At 35.6% G+C, this 20,697-nt stretch overlaps 1 protein-coding gene across 1 annotated transcript; it reads right to left on the bottom strand.

The window, feature by feature from the left end:
- Positions 1–951: 951 nt before the first annotated feature.
- Positions 952–20,586, bottom strand: LOC139141045 (late secretory pathway protein AVL9 homolog). The gene is made up of 14 exons (XM_070710616.1): positions 20,402–20,586; positions 18,000–18,120; positions 14,781–14,866; positions 14,305–14,376; positions 12,236–12,325; positions 11,076–11,194; positions 10,414–10,514; positions 7,703–8,346; positions 7,337–7,471; positions 6,579–6,717; positions 2,918–2,998; positions 2,328–2,445; positions 1,790–1,843; positions 952–1,278 (listed from the first exon to the last, which is right to left on the bottom strand). Exons 1-14 carry the CDS (start codon positions 20,477–20,479, stop codon positions 1,098–1,100), a joined length of 2,019 nt encoding a protein of 672 aa, XP_070566717.1. The 5' UTR covers positions 20,480–20,586; the 3' UTR covers positions 952–1,097.
- Positions 20,587–20,697: the final 111 nt, after the last annotated feature.

Below are 20,697 nucleotides of genomic sequence, written 5' to 3' on the forward strand. Positions count from 1 at the left end.
TGTTAGAGAGTACCACCTCCACGGCCAAATAAACCAATGCGAAAAAATAGAATTTTAGAGTCGGCAAAACACAGTCGTCCCGGCAATGGCACGGTACGTCAATGGACTTGTCCATCAAACAAATTGCCCAATGAAAAGAAAAGAGAAGCGTCCGATGTCGTCACACAGAGATTTGCCGACAAAAATGTATCAGAAAAAATAAAAGGAATGTCAATCAAAGTAAAAGAAAATCCAAGGCGAGTCAAGTTTTTGATACATTTGAAGTGAGAGACAGTTGTTCGCTATCAGATTACACGAGCAGCCAAAACAATGCGCTAAATATAGGCCGCGTCTATGGCTCACAGTTTACTCGCTGAATGCGACTATTCTTGTTGTTGCACTCGCTGAATGCGAGCGTATTTTTAATTCCACTCGCTAAATGCGAGCGTTTCATATTTTCACTCGCATTACCCTAAATTTTAGGCGCAAATGCGAGTAATTACTCGCAACTTCCTAGGCTGATTTGATAGACACTGATAGATCACTATATGATTGTCGATTTGCTAAGTTCATTTGAAGAAATACTGAATATTACACCATATTACTCCATATTTTACTGTTCAAGTATGGCCAATGATACATCTTGTCCCTACAATGTCACCATGGGCTACAATTGACACAATTGACCCCTGCCACTTCCAAAGATCCTACTAAAGTCTGGTACATGTATTAATTTCTGTTTGTCGCATCAAAATTTCATATGACATTGCAAAAATGCCGACCTCAATGGTGTGATTCAGAGATCATCAATACAAACATATAGAGTAGTGTATGTGGCTTACGGTACATATTACCTATAATGTGTCAACTTTGTTCCAAACTGACAATATAAATATGGAATATCTATAGAGTGTGTTTAACCTTGTCAGTCTACAGTTTCAAATACAGAACTGACAACATCACTCAAAATAACAGAGTTCTACCACAGTTTCATGGTAAACAAGCAACAGCTGGTTACAGATGAGATACAGTATCTTTCTTCTTTTACTCTGTATTGACATTACAATTCTCTTTTTTCCAGTCTGTCTTCTCCCCTTTTTCTCAAAATTCATCCATTTTCAATCTTCTGTTTCACTGTCAGTCTTATCATCATCCATCAATCCTGAGAACCACGCAGTGACGGTCGAGGAAACGGCAGACTTTGCAGTCGTCAGGGCACCACCGAATATGCGTCCTGTCTGCACGACTGCCGATCCTGTCTTGGACACAGCATTGCTGATTTTCCTACCCTGGTCAGTGCTGTGAAAAAGCGTGATACAGAATACTCAGATTTTTTGTAAAAACACAGAAGCAGTATGAAGCAAGGATGGAATATACTTGTAAACTTTATTTGGAAATAGCAGTTTCAACTTCGCCTGTTCCATAACTGCGGTATACACACAAGTGTATTCCCTGTCAATTGGGCTGGAATGAAACAGTGTGCTATGGGTATAGGAGTTCTGAATGACCAGTTATGCGTAACATAATATGTACAATGCCATGATAGAAAACAATATAAAGATGGTTATCAAAAGTCACTTCCTGGTCTTGATTATCATGTTAATATTTGAACAATAGACAAAAAACACTGAATGACTACTTGTATATTTCTGAAAACAATGCCTGACAATGACAATGTTTAAACTTGTTACAACAAAAGGGGACTAGTACATGCATTATATGAAAATTATATTCTAAGTGATAACAACAGATATTGTCATTTGTCATGGGACAGGATGAAATTCAAATTTCATGGATATAGGTGTCTCACCTTCTTAGCCTAAGCCTCATGTCTGACACACTGAGATTACCATGACAGGGATGCCTGAAACAACATACATACAGGGTACTCCATTTATTGGGGTTAAACACTTAGGTTTATTTCTGTGTGGGTTTTTTGTGTTCTGAATTTCAGGGAGGGAATATATACACACAAACAATTGACATGTGCAAGAGGAAAGTGTGTGTGTATACAGTGCCTATAATGACATTGCAGAGCTGTGCATCTGCAAACCTTGAAGTTGTATCTGTAATACAAATAGTCTTTTCAGAATTATTTCCTGTGAACTTGACAACTATTCTGACAACATCTTTTTTGAAACTGTCATGCTTTATTGATTTGTCCAATTTTACCCAGAGGGTATGACTGTCACGTTATGCGAGTCTCTCATTCTGGCCTTATGAGGGTATGCATCAAAGTTCACAATGAAATAAAAAGGCTGTTCTCCGACATCTCTGTGGTTATTGTCAACCTATTCACACAAAAGTAGAGGTTAATAGGTTATGAGGAATAAATAATTGCAACTCACTTCTGATGTTCTTTGGTGATTGCAGAGTGGTCAACATTTTTCCATACTCTGTAATTGTGTGTGGTTTTCCAGGCTTTGACAAAGTTCACATTAAAATCATGGAGGTCATCTTCATCATCTGTGTAAAAAAAATCAAAATGCCTCGTAAAATGAAACAAACCCCAAGACAATCTTTTTCAACACTATACAGATCAAAAAACAAAGCAATGTCTTCTCAATGTTTTCAAAACTCTGTATCAACCTTTTATACAACATTTTCAACAGATGATTTCCAAAGAAAAAGGATGACAGGTATTCTTGGCAACACTAAAATGCCACTATACAAATGTAACATCAAATTAACCTACTTCTGTACACACTGACCAAAAATAGTGACAAACGATAAGAACACTTGAATTTCAATTTTTGTAGGACATTTTTCTCCACTATGATTTTCTATTCTTGCCTACCCTGTCCTTTCTAACTGATCACATCAAATGTTATCATTACTCTCAAGAGTTTTTCCCCAGTTGACTCAATTGATATTGAGGACAAAATTCCCACAGAATCATACATCATAACAGTAAGCAAACATTTGCATAACTACTTACCAGAAAACTCCACAGTTGCAAGTAGTGCTTGTACGTAGAGTTTAAACTGACGTCTAAGCCATTCTTCACCACCTTCCCAACCTGCATACAAAAAAGAATTAATAAACATAGGGTCAAAGTCCCTGAAGCTACTGTAGACATGGATACAAAATTAGGTATTTCCTGACTGTATGAAATTATCTCCCTAAGGTCATCCTAGGGACCTGTAAACAAAATATTAAAGCTGTCTGACCCGCGGTTTTGAAAAAACAAGCGACCCAACAGTTGACAGAGCTCTGCTGTGTTATGTAGAGAATAACTTTTTGTGACACATGTATTGATGAAGAAGGTGGATATCTTTGATAGCTCATTTCAGGATGGCCTGACCAAAAATGGCAAAATTAGCTGCAAAAATACAAACTTGATGATTTCATCATAATTTTAATATATTACATTAAGATAAAGCCTAGGAACCTGTATACCAAATATCAAAGCTGTCAGACGAGCGGCTTTTGATGAAATAAATTTTTGACCAACAAGTCATCGTTGATGACACAGTCCCCACTTGTTAATGGGTACTTTGATTACATGTCCTCAGAGAGGATAGAGTCCTCTTCATTAATTAGGTCTGTGATAAAATACTTTGATACAGATGGCACTCAATGGCCAAGAATGAGTTCTATGGTGATGAAAACATAAAACCAAAGTAGGCCACCATCCTAAAGTTCATAAAATGAGTCCACTAGGAATTAATCAACAGGATGTTGCAAAACATTTTTGCATACAATCCTAACACTTAACAGATTATCACTTGTACCATATTTCATAAAGTTTGATGCAGTATTTACAACACTATGAGATCAACATCTGTATCAAGTTTCATCACATTTGACGTTGTATTAATTTGTGGCTATATCACCCTAATTAGGAAAGTTCATTACTTATGCAATTACAAATTAATTAAAATGACACTGATAAATGTCTTTTTCAATGTTAAAGCAATGTGAGCTTAACATCTGTACAAAGTTTCATGAATTTGATGCAGTATTTCTTGACATATCAGCCTATTTACGAAACTTCAATAATTGACATGTTACTGCTACATGACGTGAAACAAATTGAGGAGCATATGTATGAAATAGGTCAATGTCCTTGTACCAACTTTGAATGATACTGGTGGCAATATGTCTGAGTTATGGCTCTGTACATAAGAAAATTGTAACAAATTCACCGCCATGCAGCGATATTTGATCTTACTGTTTAAAAAATCAACAAGTATATGTACGACATAAGTCAATTTACATGTACCAACTTTGAATAAGATCAGTTGAGACTTGCCAGAGTTATGGCTCTCGACATGAAACAACCATAACAAAATTGCTACCATGTGGCCATATTGGACCATCTCGTGAAACCAATCGACATACATATGTATAAATAAGTCAATGTCCTTGTACCAACTTTGAATAAATTTGCTTGATACATGTCTGAGTTATGGTTCCGGACATGAAAAAATCGGAAAAAATGGCCACACGGCGGCCATATTGGATTGTATCACAAAACAAATCAATGTACACATGCATGACATAGGTCGATGTCCCTGTACTAAGTTTAAATAAAATCGGTGAATAAAATCAGTTGAGACGTGCCCAAGTTTTGGCTAAGGACACAAAAAAATTGTAACCAATATGGCTGCCATGCAGCCATATTGGATCATATCATGAAACAAATTGACGTACATATGTATGACATAAGTCAATGTCCTTGTACCAACTTTGAATAAAATCGGTTGAGATATGACTGACTTATGGCTCTGTACATGAAAAAATCGTTAGAAAATGGCTGCCTGGCGGCCATATTGGATTGTATCACAAAACAAATTGACGTGCATATCTATGACATTGTTCAATGTCCTTGTACCAACTTTGAATAAAATCGGTTGAGATATGCCTGACTTATGGCTCTGTACATGAAAAAATCGTTACAAAATGGCCGCCTGGCGGCCATATTGGATCATATCACAAAACAAATTGACGTGCATATCTATGACATTGGTCAATGTCCTTGTACCAACTTTGAATAAAATCGGTTGAAATATGTCCGAGTTATGGCTCTGTACATGAAAAAATAGTTAGAAAATAGCCGCCTGGCGGCCATATTTGATCGTATCACAAAACAATTGACGTGCACATCTATGACATTGGTCAATGTCCTTGTACCAACTTTGAATAAAATCGGTTGAAACGTGTCTGAGTTACGGCTCTGTACATGAAAAAATCGTTAGAAAATGGCCGCCTGGCGGCCATATTGGATCGTATCACAAAACAAATTGACGTGCACATCTATGACATTGGTCAATGTCCTTGTACCAACTTTGAATAAAATCGGTTGAAACATGTCTGAGTTACGGCTCTGTACATGAAAAAATCGTTAGAAAATGGCTGCCTGGCGGCCATATTGGATCGTATCACAAAACAAATTGACGTGCACATCTATGACATTGGTCAATGTCCTTGTACCAACTTTGAATAAAAGCGGTTGAAACGTGTCTGAGTTATGGCTCTGTACACGAAAAAATCGTAATAAAATGGCTGCCTGGCGGCCATATTGGATCGTATCACAAAACAAATTGACGTGCATCTGTATGACATATGAAGTAATTCTTGTACCAAGTTTGAATGAAATCGCTCCTTGCATCTCTGAGATATCTGCGTGAACGGACGGACGGACGCACGGACGCACACACACACGGACGCACACACGCACGGACACGACCAAACCTATAAGTCCCCCGGACGGTGTCCGTGGGGACTAAAAATAGCAAAAATTGACCCAAAAATACAAAAATTGAAAATTTCATCAAATTTCGATATATCACACTGAGACAACCCCTAGGAACCTGTATACTAAATATCAAAGGCATCAGACAAGTAGTTTTTGAGAAAAACATTTTTTGACCCAAAAGGCAAAATTGCACCAAAAATACAAAATTGCAGATTTCGTCATATATTCAATATATCATATTAAGTTCATCTGTAGGAATCTGTATACCAAATATCAAAGCTGTCAGACGAGCGGTTTTGATGAAATAAAGTTTTGACCAAAAATAACAAAAAAATTCCTTAAAAATACAGATTTGCATACTTCATCACAATTTGAACAAATCTACCTTGGATTATCCCTAGAGACCTGTATACCAAATAACAAAGCTGTCTGACCAGCGGTTATGAAGAAGAAGATTTTTTTACCAAAAACGCCTTTTTTGGCGCTAATTTGCATATTTTCAACAATATCAAAAAATTGAAAAAATAGGTTCTCAAAATCATACTTTTCATCTACACAACAAATATCAAATCAGTAAGTACTGCGGTTCTCAAGATATTTGAGTGGACAGACGCCTCTCAAACGGACATACATACATACATACATACATACATACATACATACATACAGACTGATGATGGACACCGGACGGATACCCATCCAAATAGCTTCTATAGACTATAGTCTATAGTAGCTAAAAATTATACAGAAAATGTCACCCTAATCCCACATTGCAGACAAGAAATCCATACTCAAGAACAGTACTCCCTCGATAGTAGTGATGGATCAAGCAACTCCAATAGTGTCATTGAGCTCATAAACCTAATCACTTTTATTTGATTTAGGTGATAAAACTAACCTGTAGGGTCTAGAAAGGTGTTTTCTTTCTCATTGAGAACATTTCTCACAAGGACATCAGCAAACCTCAAGTCTGCCGTGCTCAGGTTAAGTTGTTTCCGTAGTTCATTGTCTTGGATTTGGATTTTGTTGTCTTCCAGCTGAAAGAGAAACAAAGCAATCAGACGGCTATTCAAACAAAACGTCACCAAACTGGTCGCCTGTATTATGAATTTCAAAAAACTACTTTGAGTCGAATAAGGCAATAAGTGATCCCATCCATTCCCATTTACCTGAAGACGAGTCAAATTTAAGCACTCCAAATAATGACACAATTCAAACTCCTGGCCTAAAAATACTGTTTGTAATTAATGATGGTAAATTGGGTAAATAACAGGCTTCATTCAAGATTGGCAAATTCTCGATGAAATCAAGTACAACTGTATAATCAATCTTTAATCTTTACCCTTGGTAAAAAATATAGAGACAAATAGATTACTTCTGTGAAGAAAATTGAACCAAAGAATCATCATGTGTACTTTGTTTGTTCATGGGAATATTGTTTGATGGATATAAGCCTGTAGCTTTGTCAATGTCATGGCAACAGTGACAAGGTTATTGACAGATATCATTCTGAGAGTAGTGATGACGCTGTGAGATTTCATGGAATTATCCCGGCACTTCCCTAGGAAAGTGGTATTTTCTGTGTTCTTAGTACAGTCAGATGGCACATACCATTTGTAAATTAGGGATGACCAGGTAGAGAAAATTCATACTTACATCGATAATTATATCAAGTAAATGTTTCTTCTGTTTATAGAGGCAGTTGGTTGCACCAATGAGAAAGCTTCTTACATTGATGTCTTGCAGAAGATCATGTTGTTGAAGAGAAATATAGGGATGGCAAACTGAGCCCTGAGGTAATTTAAAATAAACAGTAAAGCAAACAAAATAGAAACGGTAATTATTCTGCAGTATTCTTTAAACGGCATTAAAAGTACAAACACAGTGTCTTCAATTGATAGACTGAAAAAAATTTTACATCTTGAAGACAATTTCATAATGGCTGGTTTGACATTCTTGATGACAGATCTGTGTTATTTTGATGTTATTTTTGAATGGGAAATATGATTTCTATGATATTACCTTTGTAAATAATGCCAGTGGAAATCCAAAGTTATCCATTTGATAGTTGGGTAATCTGGGACTGTTGATAATTGTATATTCCTCATCTGCCTCTGCCTCATTGCTGTTTGAAAGGCCGTCCTCTGCATTGTGACTGACATGCCGCACATTAGCATCTGTCCTTGTCTCTTCCATGTCTTCCACGTTAACTCCTGGTTTGTCCGTTTCATTGCACAATTCTCTATCAATCATGTCCAGCAGATCATCATCCGAAGTCCGTCGTCCGCTGCTTTGAGTTGCAACATGTGATTCCGCATTCATATTTATTTGTAAATTCCTATCGTTATGTGTTGCAATTTCATTTTTGGCGCCACCCTGAATTGTCTTTTTCAGGGCGACATTGTTCATACCCATTTTTGCACAATCATTACTTGTCACTCTGCCAAGCATTGGATTCCTCTCTACTTTCTTGGTGTCTTCCCCTACAGGGCTCCCCCCATGCTGGTCTGTTCTGGTCTGTCCCTTGGAGTAGTCAGGGATGTCTGATATCTTGACATCCAGGTAATCCTCCGTTTCTATTCCAAACTGAGTCAGTTCTAAGTCTGTTGTGATCGGCCTTCCCCTGTCATAGCTGGTGCACTCTGAAAGACCCATCTCAATCATTTCTGGGAAGAAAAGCAATACAAGGGCTATATGAATATATTGATAAATTTCACTGTACAATATACTGATACTGCTCAACCATTCCATTTCCATTTCTCTGCTCAGAAGTCCAACCATACCATCTAGGACCAGTAGATTCAAATAACTTGTTGTATTTAACTGATTATTTGGCTTCATCAGTTCATTGGACCTTTCTTTGATTTGTACAGATGAAATATTAAAATTCAATTCAAATTTAAATGATTCATCCTGTACCCTTCCTGCCTGTCAACCTCATGTATGAGTTCAACTTTACCACAGAGAACTTAGTGGCAAGGTTGTCAAGGTATGACTCATATAAATATATATGGTATGAATATAATGGTGCAGGCAGACGTCTATTATATGCAACTTTCATAATCTCACATTTTCAGAGCCATAGCCTCCAGGCAGTCAGTAAGATATGAACTGTGTTGCAAAGAATAGCGATGAGGTTTGTGTACAAAGCATACGTATGTAATACTCCTTTTTCTAACACGCATTATATGATTTTTGTCCAGACTTTACAATTTGACATTTGTACAATTTTAGAAATGGTAAAATACAATCTGCTGTACATCATAATTGTCTATTTTAATTTACTTGGTCCATGTCATGTACCTTATAAAAATCAACAAACATGGCAAAGTCAGACAAGACAAACAAGACCACATCCAACGAGGAAAATGTTTTGAGTACTGCCTTATAAGTACATGGCTTTAAAATCAAAATTATTTTCATCTTCCAATAGGTACTGCATTTGTGTTTCACAATCACAAAGTAACCTGTCTTTGATGCTGGATTACATAATTTCACATGAAAATTATTTGCTATTGATGGCACAAGGTTGAATACCAACCTACATTTTCCATTTAAACATTAGAACTACTTTTCTCTATGACTGCGTTACACTGATAATCTCAATAATACCGGAATACACTTTAAATCCTGGTCAATCTTAGAGGGCATAAATGTATGCCAAAAATAAAACACCTACTTTCTCTGCCGACAACAGTTTCTAGAAAGTATAAAGGAAGCTGTCACTACTGTAATCTCAGATTACTAAAATTCAAACATGAAATACTTTTCACGGCATTATTCGTAATGCTGCAAACAATACAAGAAAACAATAGCATAAATGTTTGTGAAGGTATGACAGTAATTTAATTGAGTCTGCAGCTGTGCTCCGGATTAAACTGTGGCTTTAAAGTTTAACATCCTGTCATTTAAAAATACAATACCCTTGGATGTAGATTAGGTGCATATCAATTGAACTGACCCATCATCTGGTTTTGCCAAAAAGTTTGATAACATTTCACATGAAATGTAGTACGGATATATTCAAGTTTCGGTACCAATGGCTAGAAAAATATATAATAAAATCTTTCCAGTCACAGTTACTGGCATGTGACCATCATGTGGTCATCATTTGATCTGCACAAATTTTTTAACCCTTTCAACCCAAGATGTTGGTATATTTCTGTGCTTTCCATAGGATGAGCGGACTTCAAAATAAGAAAACCGGGACGGCAGCATTTTAAATACACAGCTATCTCTCTTTTTTTAGGCAAAAGCATAAATGTCAAATAACGCTATACAACCAACCAGAATCACTGCTGCAACTTGAAACCAAAAATTGATAAGGTTATTTTTGGAAGACAGGGGGGTACTGGTGCTATTGTATTCCACCATTGAAATAAATTTTATTTTCTCATCAAAACTATCTATACGTTGTTGTCACAATAACAAAACTTGGGCTGTAGTTACATTACCATATGCCAGGCACTAGTGATCACACACGTAAAATCTTTTTTGAGTATTTTGGTGTCTGGCAAGAGAAGTCTTTATTTTTTAATATGTCTGGATATTTTACCCCTTTTCAACAACCAACCTAGCATCTGTAAAGTGCAACTGAACATTCATGGGGGGAAAAAAGAGATTACAGCCTTCGATGTTAAAAACAGACAAGCATGGGTCAGGAAAATTACACAAAAATATTTGAATTTTTGGATAGAAATGTCACAAGACATGCTAAATTCTGTGTACCTTACCTGGAAACAGTGAGACAAAGGACAGTATTGTACCACACAGTGTTTTCACTGGTGCTCCAAATATCAGAACTCGTCTTTCCAACATGAGCAGTTTGAAACAGCATCACAATCTGCAAATAAAATTTACAGAAATATTCTATAATCTTTATTATGCAACAGCTGACATCTGGCAAATGTACAAAAGGCAGACACATGTGCAAGTGTGTTGTTTGTTTTTCAATTTTCATCATTGTCTTGTTCAAAATATCAAGATACTAGATTTATGTAGAGTGTATCAGAAAAACATAAAAAAGAGCTGACGAATATTATTGAATTGGAGCATGTGTCTTTCCATTTTGACTATTATACTGAGATGATTAATCACTGTACTGACTGGATAAATGCACACATTTGGACATGAAAGTCAAAATGTCACTGACATGGTGTTTTAATAACAACTATCTGAGATAAGCCTGCTCTAAACTCTCCCATGATGCATCTGAATATTTACAGAAAAAAGTGCTGTTTAGAAATGCACAGACAAATTTTCTGTCATACCATTGCACTTAATGAAAATTTTTACAAATGTTCACCGAAACAGAAAAACACTGAAAATTAAAGTGCATCAGTTTCAAGGTCATCCAACATTCAGTGAATATGTCTTCCTTTCAGTTTCTACAGTGATTCTTACCTTGTGTTTAAATCGCATAATAAGATCCCTCACAGACAATCCCAGGTACAGCTGGCTTGGTTCCCCTGTCAGACTTCCACTTATTGAAACACTTAAACTTTCAAAGAGTTCCTGCAAAGAAGACATTATCAATATACAACATGTCCATCCTTTCCCCTGAGTCAAATGGAAAACTCCCTCTAGCTGATTGTTCTACAGTTCATCGTTAAATGTAATTCTGCAGTATCACATACCAAATCATCATCTTTAAAACATTGATGTGCTTTTGCATTCTATTAACCCTTTTCCTGCCAGACAGTAATAACTGTATCACTTCCCCATCAGCAAAGTCAGTAAAAAGCGGTATTGAGCCAAAAAAATGACGTATTTTCACCCACTTGGCTTGGTATGTTATAGCATCTTTTGTCCAAAAAAAATCAACTTTACAGTATTGTTTTCAACAGCCTTCAAATGTACAGTATTATGTTAAATACATCATATGGAATACGTTGTGTTTCATTAATTTTAACCATCTTTACCTGGTGGTGAAGTATGGACTTGGCAGGAAAAGGGTTAAAGAATTGAAGCATGCCTTTCATTTCCTTGTTGAAGGGACTGGAACTGTAATTTTTTGACAAGATTTTTAGTTTTTGTCCCAGAAAACAAGTACATTTTCTTCTTTTACTCTCTTGAAGCAAGTTGAAATACACAGTAATAGCCCTTGAGAATGCATTATGTCCTATGCAATATGCAATGTTATTGTTGACAAATGAATTTCTGTTCAGACTGAAACTCATTATTAACTGTAAGATTGGATACACAACACGTAAAGATTGTATTGGCATTTTGACAGAAGTTTGGTGTTAAACCAAAAGTCACCATATTATGAACAGACCAAATTTACAAGAAAATACACTTAAAGTTAATGCTAACAGAGCTGTAAATGAAAATGTACAATTATACAAAATCCTCAGTATGGTGCACCTTCATGTATTGCTCTCTGCATGGAAATATGTAATTCAAATTTACCTTTGTCTTCCATCAAATTTTGAATGCTGGTGAAATAATTAACTTTTTATTAAATACTATCAAGAATATCCCTCTTTGAGTGTCACATCATTGAAGTTCTATTTACGCCGAATGTGACGAAGGCATTTAAAGAACTTGACTAACCTTGAGTATTTCAGTCTTTGAAAAGTCTCTTTCCTTGAAGTACGCATAGGTTATCAGCTGAAGTTTGGCTTGAAAGAGGCCATAGAGAGGCTGTAATGTATGAAGAGAAGATCCATGAACATACATTATGACAATATTCACAGTAGAGCAATGAACATCCATGACAAAAATATTCACAGAAGATCCAAGAACATCTATTTTGATAATATTCACACATCCATGAATGTCCAGTATGACAAACATCCATTATAATATTCACAGATCCATGAATGTCCATTATGACAATATTCACAGATCCACAAATGTCCATTATGACGAAAGTTCATCATGACAAATTCACAGAAGATCAATGAACGTCCATTCTGATAAATGGATAGTATGACATTTAAAGAAGGTGCATGAACGTTTATTATTATTACGACAAGATTCACAGATCTGACATTGATATTTTTGATACATGACATAAAGTAACAACTGATTACAGATACAATTCAATACTGAATGACATTCAGTGTTTCATCTAGGCTGCGCGATTGCGCGATTCCCCCTCTTTGGTGTGCTGCGCGCCGCCAAGTGTACGTAGAAGGGGCGACCCATCGCGCACTGCACTGAGCTGGCTGGAATGGCATATCAAATATCATGGGTATCACACTTCGATGCTTTTGACCCATTATCAGCACCTGTTAATACTTTGGCAACAGGCATTGTATAGTGTAGCAAGAACATTTACATGAAAGGAACTAATTTTAGTTCGATTTTGATACTTTTTGTACTTTCCGTAGCTGATTTTGCATATGAAAGCATGTCAGCCCATTGAGAGTTACGTTCACAAAAGTTCATTGCCCTTGTCTCATTATCTTTGTACGATCGAGAACAGGAGACAAACTGAAGTTTTTGAGCATAGTATGAATGTCCGTAACACTATGAAAATAATTCTGGTAGCAAAAATTGACTCGGAAATTGGACTTTACTGTTACAGAAACGTTTTCAGTTCAGTGAATGGCATTGGCACTGACGGAATTGCATGCAAGCTGTAGTGTCAATGGGCCCGGTTTTTGAATTCAGTGAACAAACATTGACTTATTTTTCGGGCAAATAAACCCTAAAGTTAACTGTTGATGACAACCAACATTTCTGTTTGTTATTTTCCCACTGTAAAATGACTGACAAAAAGCAATTGGAGCGAATCTGACATCGAGAAACTCCACATTCAAAACACGGCAGACAGAGACCTCCTAAGTTGTTCGTTTTAACTCTACTGAGTCTGCGCACAAGACTACAAGACCAGCTAGGTCACTAGAAAAATACAGCTAACTGGTTTGTATAGGGCAATCTTGATCCAAACTCTGCTGTGGTTAGGGATGATATAAGCACAGTAAAAACGTGACAAACAAATATGTATTATTTTTTCAGAAGATAGGAAAGCATTCCTTTATAACTACTAAAGATTTTTTCTTTCTTTGTGTAAGTACACATAGTTCAGTTAAAAATGAAAAAAATCCTTTGAAGGTTCATGTACAGTGGAAATGGCTAGCTGTTAACAAACATACAGAATATTGTAGCATACAAATTACGCTACAATTTTTCCAGGAATATTAATGCTTACGAATATTAATGAGCCATCCGCCACTCTTCTAAGCTCTACATACATTCACAACAGAGATACTCAAATTTGTTGACTTTTGAAAACATCTTATATAGGATGGTGTTTGCAGCCAGCAGCTTGGATTGTGTAAGCAAGTGATTTATGGCTTGTAGTATGTGTATCACAAGTGACATCATTGCAACATTAAAACTTACGTGTAAAGCCGTGATTATATGTTTTAGTTAAATCCCCCCCAAAATTTTAAAATCCCCCTCAAAAATTCCTGCAGAGGGGGACCAGTCCCCCCTGGTGTAGCATCCTAGATGAAACACTGACATTACATATTTTGACATTGCTTTGGTCAGTTAATATTATTAGTAGCTAGAACTGTCTAGCTAGATAACTGCTGAGAGTTGACAAGTAATACAAAATTATCCAAGGTCTTGATTAGTTTGTGATAATTATGGCAAAAAAAAAATCTTACCAATTTACTGAGAACACAAACACTCTTCAACACTGTCCCTCTTGTCATATCGGCACTTCTGTTTATCAGATCCTGATCAAACAGATGGAATAAAACATAAATATGGCAGAAAAATGATCAGATATTCAGTCATTTATCAACTATTTGCTGTCAATGAAAAAGTTTTCCCTCTTCACGTGAAAATTGTCTGTTGGGAATGTTAAGCTGTCACAGAATGCCTTTAAATTTAAATACTGGGCAAACAAATCAGTCACTTTCTTATAACAAAATAGGCATAGAATACACCAAAGGTTGAAACATTAAAATTTGATGGTGAAAAACTTAAACAAAATACATAAAACCTATGTAATTGAATATCTACTGTCACTTGACAATAAAAAGGCTGCATTTTGTCATGAAATTTTGATGAAAATTTTGTGAATTACACCTGTGATCACCTTATTGTATTGATATCACTGACACCGAAATGTGGTTACCTTTGATTCGATCTGCCGGAAACAGGATACTCCATATATTGTCTGATTTGGGTCATGTTGATCAGGAATGTGGAAATAGACAGTATCTGAAAATATCAAGGCAGCAAATAGTCTGGGTAAATAGCTACTGAAGTGAGACAAATTCTCAAATAAATGGATGACAAATAAATGTTACATTGTAAAATAAATGTTCTAACATTACATTTATGATAAGGTCTGCACAAAAGTCATAGCTGTATGACAGATAGCACAATATTCAAATTTATGATTTATGGTAAAAAAGTTTGGTTAATTTGTCATTATGGTAAACCTTTCCCAAATTTAAACAGTGTTAAAATTAATCCTTCTTGTTCATGACAATCAATTTCTCAGACCACTGGACAACACAAGAAGTCAAATTAGATAATATTATTGTTAACTGCCAATTTCTATGGATTTTAGTGGTTGGTGTCGTGAGATAGGATTATCATTTTTGTAACAACCAACATTTTTTTTCCACTTAATCCTTACATTATGGGTCCAGTCATTAATCATGAAACTAAATCCCTGTTCTGTGACACATTTACAAATCAAATTGTTATAAGTCTTAATATTCTAGTATTTGGTGGCTAGTTAAAAAACACACATGAAAACTTTGAATTTCCAACATTTTTATATTATCCGTCACTGAAATAACAAACAGAATTGAGCATGCGTAGAGAACCATTGTGTGTACAGGTAACTACAAAACCAACATTCAGTTGCCCTTACAAACCATCGATGTGAACACACTTTCTGTAGAGATAACAAGGCCATGGTTGTTTGGTTTGACAGACCCTGTCCAGTGTTATTTAGGAAAGGTTATCTTGTTGATGATATTTTGCCAAAGAAACTGTAGTCGATCTACATAATCCCCTGTTCTGCAATACTGTGCAACTTTGTGTAAATATGCAGCATTTAAGTAAGGCGCTTTCAATAAAATTCTTTGTTTGCCATCCACATGCTGGTAGGTTTTCAGAAAAAATTAAGAAAAAAATATAGAATGTTAACGCTATTACGAATAAAAATATTATTATTCCAAAGGAAACAAAATAAAAATTGAGCTAAACTTGTTTTTTGTCTGTGTTTGTTTTTTCCTGGCTGGCTAGTAAGATTTTCAAAAATCCAAAGACTGCAAACAAAGAATTTTCTTTAAATGGCCTAGCTCAGGAAAACAAAAAATGCCTGTTTTTGAATGTAAATTGATGCCTATATTTGCATGTGTCACAGACACTGGCACTCAAACTGCTGCTGCAAGTTGCATTTGATTTTGAACCATCTTATCAAAAAAATGCAAAAAACACTGCTATTGGTGCTTTCAATTAACTGGACAGATTCGAGGCTAATCAAACTAAAATAAAATAAAATCTTTCCTTCATAAAAATTCAAACAACACAAATAATGGACTATCTCTTTTGATTTGTTGAGGTTACACTGCAATAATACTTGTGTATGAGCATAAAATCAGGAATATTCAATTACTTTCCAATAATCTCTCATTAAGGAAGTAATAATTCCAGTATGCACAGTAACTTCTGCATTTTTATTTTGATTTACGTCACTGTGCATGAAAAGCAGGCATAATAGTATTCCATTCATTCATATACAATGAATGCAAAGGTGACAATTCCCTTTGAGAACTTGTTTTCATGGGAGAGGAAAACAGAAGACAACTGAATTGATATCGAAAGCATAACTTAAAGCCCCAGTGCTGCTAACTTTTGATGGTTTTTTTCATTATTTTTATTTTATAAATCAATTGCAACTTCTTATTCTACTCCCTAAAGAATGTTGAAACACCCACTACAGTATTTAGCTTGTCAACTTAGCGTCTATATGTGTAAAATGCTTGGTTATTGTTTACATTGGAATTCTAGTCCGGACCAGAAGTCACTTTTCAACAATAACAATGCAGTTTACAACCATAAGGGCTGAGTTGACAAGCTGGATACTGTGTATATCAACATTCTTTGGGGAGAAGAACAAGGAATTATGGTTCACATTCAAAATAAAAATGGTGAAATTATCATCAAAAGTTAGCAGCACTGGGGCTTTAAGTTTTACAAGCAGAATGTTCATCCATGTTTACATTTTTACACCACTAAGATACGATTTTGTTTGTCTAATAAACATCACTAAACTGAAAAGGCAGATATTTGGAACCTCTGAAAACTCATGAAAAAGACTGGCATGTGGTTGGAGTTGCAGTACCTTCTTGTGGCTGTCCCTCACAATGGACAATTTACCCTCCACGAATGCAACTCCACTGCTATATAGTATGTTATTAAAGTATTGAAGGTCACATAAAAATAATTCAATGAATATAACAGAGTGTGAAACATCTGTGTATCTTACAAAACACTTCTGTATCTCTTACTAAGCATTCAGATCCATGTTTCACTTGCATCACAGATTACTTTAATTTTCACTTGCAACATAGGTCATTTCAAATTACAATCAGCAGAGATACATGATACCCACAAGATTCTCTGACAGACACAGTTGTGACATTATTAATGTTATAGCTATCAGTTCAACTTAAAGAAAATCAAAGCGTCTATGTATGTATCAGCAAGACATGTAGTGAAAACGTTTGTTTTTGGTTTTTTAGGGGGTTTTCAAAGATCAAGTGTGCATATGGAAGTTCACTATATGTAGTTAGTAAAACATGACACTGGGCCATGTTATGCTTTGCTGGTTTAGAGCAACTTGACCTGATATTGCAAGCTGAACCTGACATGAAAGCCAAGGTCAGCAATGAAACAAAAAACAACAGATAAATCCAAAAAATATGCATGTACAGCTGTAGTTTAGTGAAGCTATTCTGTTCAACAGTATTTTTCTGAAAAACATTTTAGAAAAATGAAGTGAAACGATCACACTGATTGGTGAAATCAGATTGAGAATGTGTTCAGTCAAGTGTAAACCAGAAGTGTACGGTGTGATATCTATCTATAGCAGTGCACGTTTCAAAATTCCTCACAATCTTGCTGACGCATGTTTCTCTTGTTTAAGTGACTATCCAAAGGAATTTTTATGGTTACTTATAACTATTCATTTCAAATGTCAGGAAGGCCTGGGTAGCTAGCCTCTTCAGAATAATGTAACATCCATGTGTTTGCTATCATGTTATATAGAAAAGCCATTATATTCCTTGTGTGAAGTTTAGATGGTGAGCAATATGTGAACATTATGCCATACCTTCTGTGAAATTGTGTGCTCCGTCAGGTAAAGCAAGGAAAGGTAGATATTTCCACTGAGTTGGAACTTCATGACTATCCAGAGCTTGTCCCTCAATCAAAGGAGGATAGGAAAAATCCACCTGGGAAGGGAAAGAGATATGAACAATAATAATTCAAGAAGGGGTTTTGTTTGTTCAACAAATTAGTAAACCTGAAAACAAACAATGAAAAAATTCTGTCCCTATGGAGATGAATTCCTACAACACAATGCTGCACTGACATACAACTCTGCAGATATTGAACATTCAACTTGGCATTTCAGAAATAGTTCATAAACAATCAACATCACGTTTTTATTGCTGGCAACTTGATTAAGAAATACATATGCCAGGTATCTTTCAAGAAAGTAAGCTATGTAAATGATGAATATATTAATAATTGATGAGATGATAAAATAGTGCACTTTGAGATAGGTTTGATTGTACAGTAACATCTGCCATAATAATTGGCGTATCTGCATCAAGTTAAGATATAGAAAACCCTGACCTGGCTCACCTAACCCTACAGTACAGCTAACCATATAGCAAAGTTACACCTCTGTATAGGGACATGTGGTTATACGGTGGTGTTAAAACAAAATTTTAGCATGATTTCCCAGACAAAATCTATTCCAGTCAGTTTCACATCTCATTCTCAATGTCTCACCAAAGGGAAGAAATGGGTAAAGTTACAATGAATTTCTATTCACCTACCATATAAAGCAACAAGTACTAGAATATTGAGCTACGATTATTTTTTCTTTTCTGAGTTTTTGCAAGAAATCATGGAAACTCCAAAAATACAAATCATTCCTAAAAAGTACTACATATTTCTGCCATAGTCATCTTCTGCAAAAATAAGCCTTTTATAATGTTCAACAAACTCATCTGTAACACTTGAATACTGCTGACACTGGAAACTGATGATTTATGATAGATATTCCTACAATGTTCATGATCACGACCCAAATCATAGAAAATATAACCAAGAAACTTTGGACAGTGTCAGAAGCTTCACAACTGTAACACAGAATTATCACCTGTATAGTAAATTCATGCCACAGCATATATTCTTTTGTCCAAATTCAGTTGTTATGTTGGCAGCTAGTCTATGTTGATAACTCTTGCACAAAAAAGGTCATGAACTTTACAATTTGCACTATGATTAACACCTTTTAATGTATTGCTTGTATTTGCCAATAGTTTCCTGTTTTGAGTTTCCTTTTTCACATGAAGTCAATTACCATGAGAAATACATTAACGCTGATGAACAATGAACATTGAACACTCTGAATATGAAACGCAGGCTGAACTAAGAAAACTTGACCTTTTGCTCCTTGTGATCTTTTCACTCATCCCCAAATATAAGTTTTGATTTGCATTTGTCCAATATAAAAATGCATATGAAATATGCACTGTTGAATCTTTTTTCAACATTGAAGTTTTCCATGAACTATCTCAATTGCTAATTCTATGAATAACAAAAAACTACACCAGGCCCAATATGCTTGTAAACAATTACATGTTGGAGATTTCTTTTCGGAGTGTATAGATAGTATACTTTACTGACACTGTTTTGCTTGATGGACATGGAGCTAAACAGCAGAACGTTTCAGTTAGATTAACACTGTTGTTTTTTGAGATAGAAAACAAAGAGTACATGAAAACAGGAGATAGGACAACAATAAGTTCAATGATAAAAGGTAATTTTCACCACAATGTAGAGCTGAGTGTCATGTTATGGAGTCTAAGTAAGGAGTAAAGTCAAAGGGGCAGTTCTCAAGCCGTGGTTCTAGCATTAGTTGTTGTTGATATTGAGTGTTTACATGGAGTTAGCTGATTGTTTTCCTTTGAATTTTTTTTTATCATGTAGGCCAGTTTGCTTTTAAATGATAAAGCAGTGATAAATGACCTGCCCCTTTAAAGGCTGGTCTATCGTTAAAGCCATTCCCAACATTCACAAAATGTATGGATTTATTACTCAGATTATGAATTACGATACTTTTCTATCGGCAGGTGATAAAGATGCCAACAAATGTACAAGTAGCTGCCTCTTTTTTCACCTCCATGCTACCTTTCACAGCAATCATGTTCATGAATATTTTGGCTTTGGCTTAATAATTTAATTGTGGCTTTGTGTTTATTGTGGCTGTAAAGTGCAGGGTATCAGATTAAACAAATAACAAATATTCCAGGTCAGTTTTATGAAATAGATGGTGATCAATATGTTGAAAGACCTATGCATTATAGCAGATTAAATCTCATCGCTGTATATATTATAATGGAAGAGAAAAATATATCTGTACCGGTTATATGAGATCATCCACAAGCAAAACAACCGAGTGAAAATCGCATCTCTGGAATATCATCGTTGTATATTTACCTGGCAGCCACGTTTATGGTGAAATCCAACCACAATGACATGTAGGACTGGTTCAGCCTGATCAGACACCTCTGCCATTTTTATCAAAGTTCACACATTTGTACACTTTTTTCGCTCTATATTACAACAAGATTTCCTTCCTACTTTCGTCGCGGTATTATTAGCGCAATATTTGCAGTTGTTACATCGTGCGCTTGCGCACTAAATTTGTTACAGCCTGGGAGAGAGCATTGTCATGATTGGTCCAATTTCTCGTCGTCTCATAGAATGGACCAATCCCAGCATATATATTATAA

The sequence above is a fragment of the Ptychodera flava genome, chromosome 9 (assembly GCF_041260155.1).
Source record: "Ptychodera flava strain L36383 chromosome 9, AS_Pfla_20210202, whole genome shotgun sequence".
Lineage (NCBI taxonomy): Eukaryota > Metazoa > Hemichordata > Enteropneusta > Ptychoderidae > Ptychodera > Ptychodera flava.

Bases quoted from the DNA above. Each gene is read 5' to 3' on its own strand.
- LOC139141045 (XM_070710616.1), bottom strand. From the start codon at position 20,479: ATGGCAGAGGTGTCTGATCAGGCTGAACCAGTCCTACATGTCATTGTG. The intron at 12,326-14,304 runs GTAAGATTTTTT...CATACATTACAG, and splicing joins TTTGTGTTCTCAGTAAATTG to CCTCTCTATGGCCTCTTTCA. The intron at 10,515-11,075 runs CACTGTAGAAAC...CAGATTGTGATG, and splicing joins TTTAAACACAAGGTAAGAAT to CTGTTTCAAACTGCTCATGT.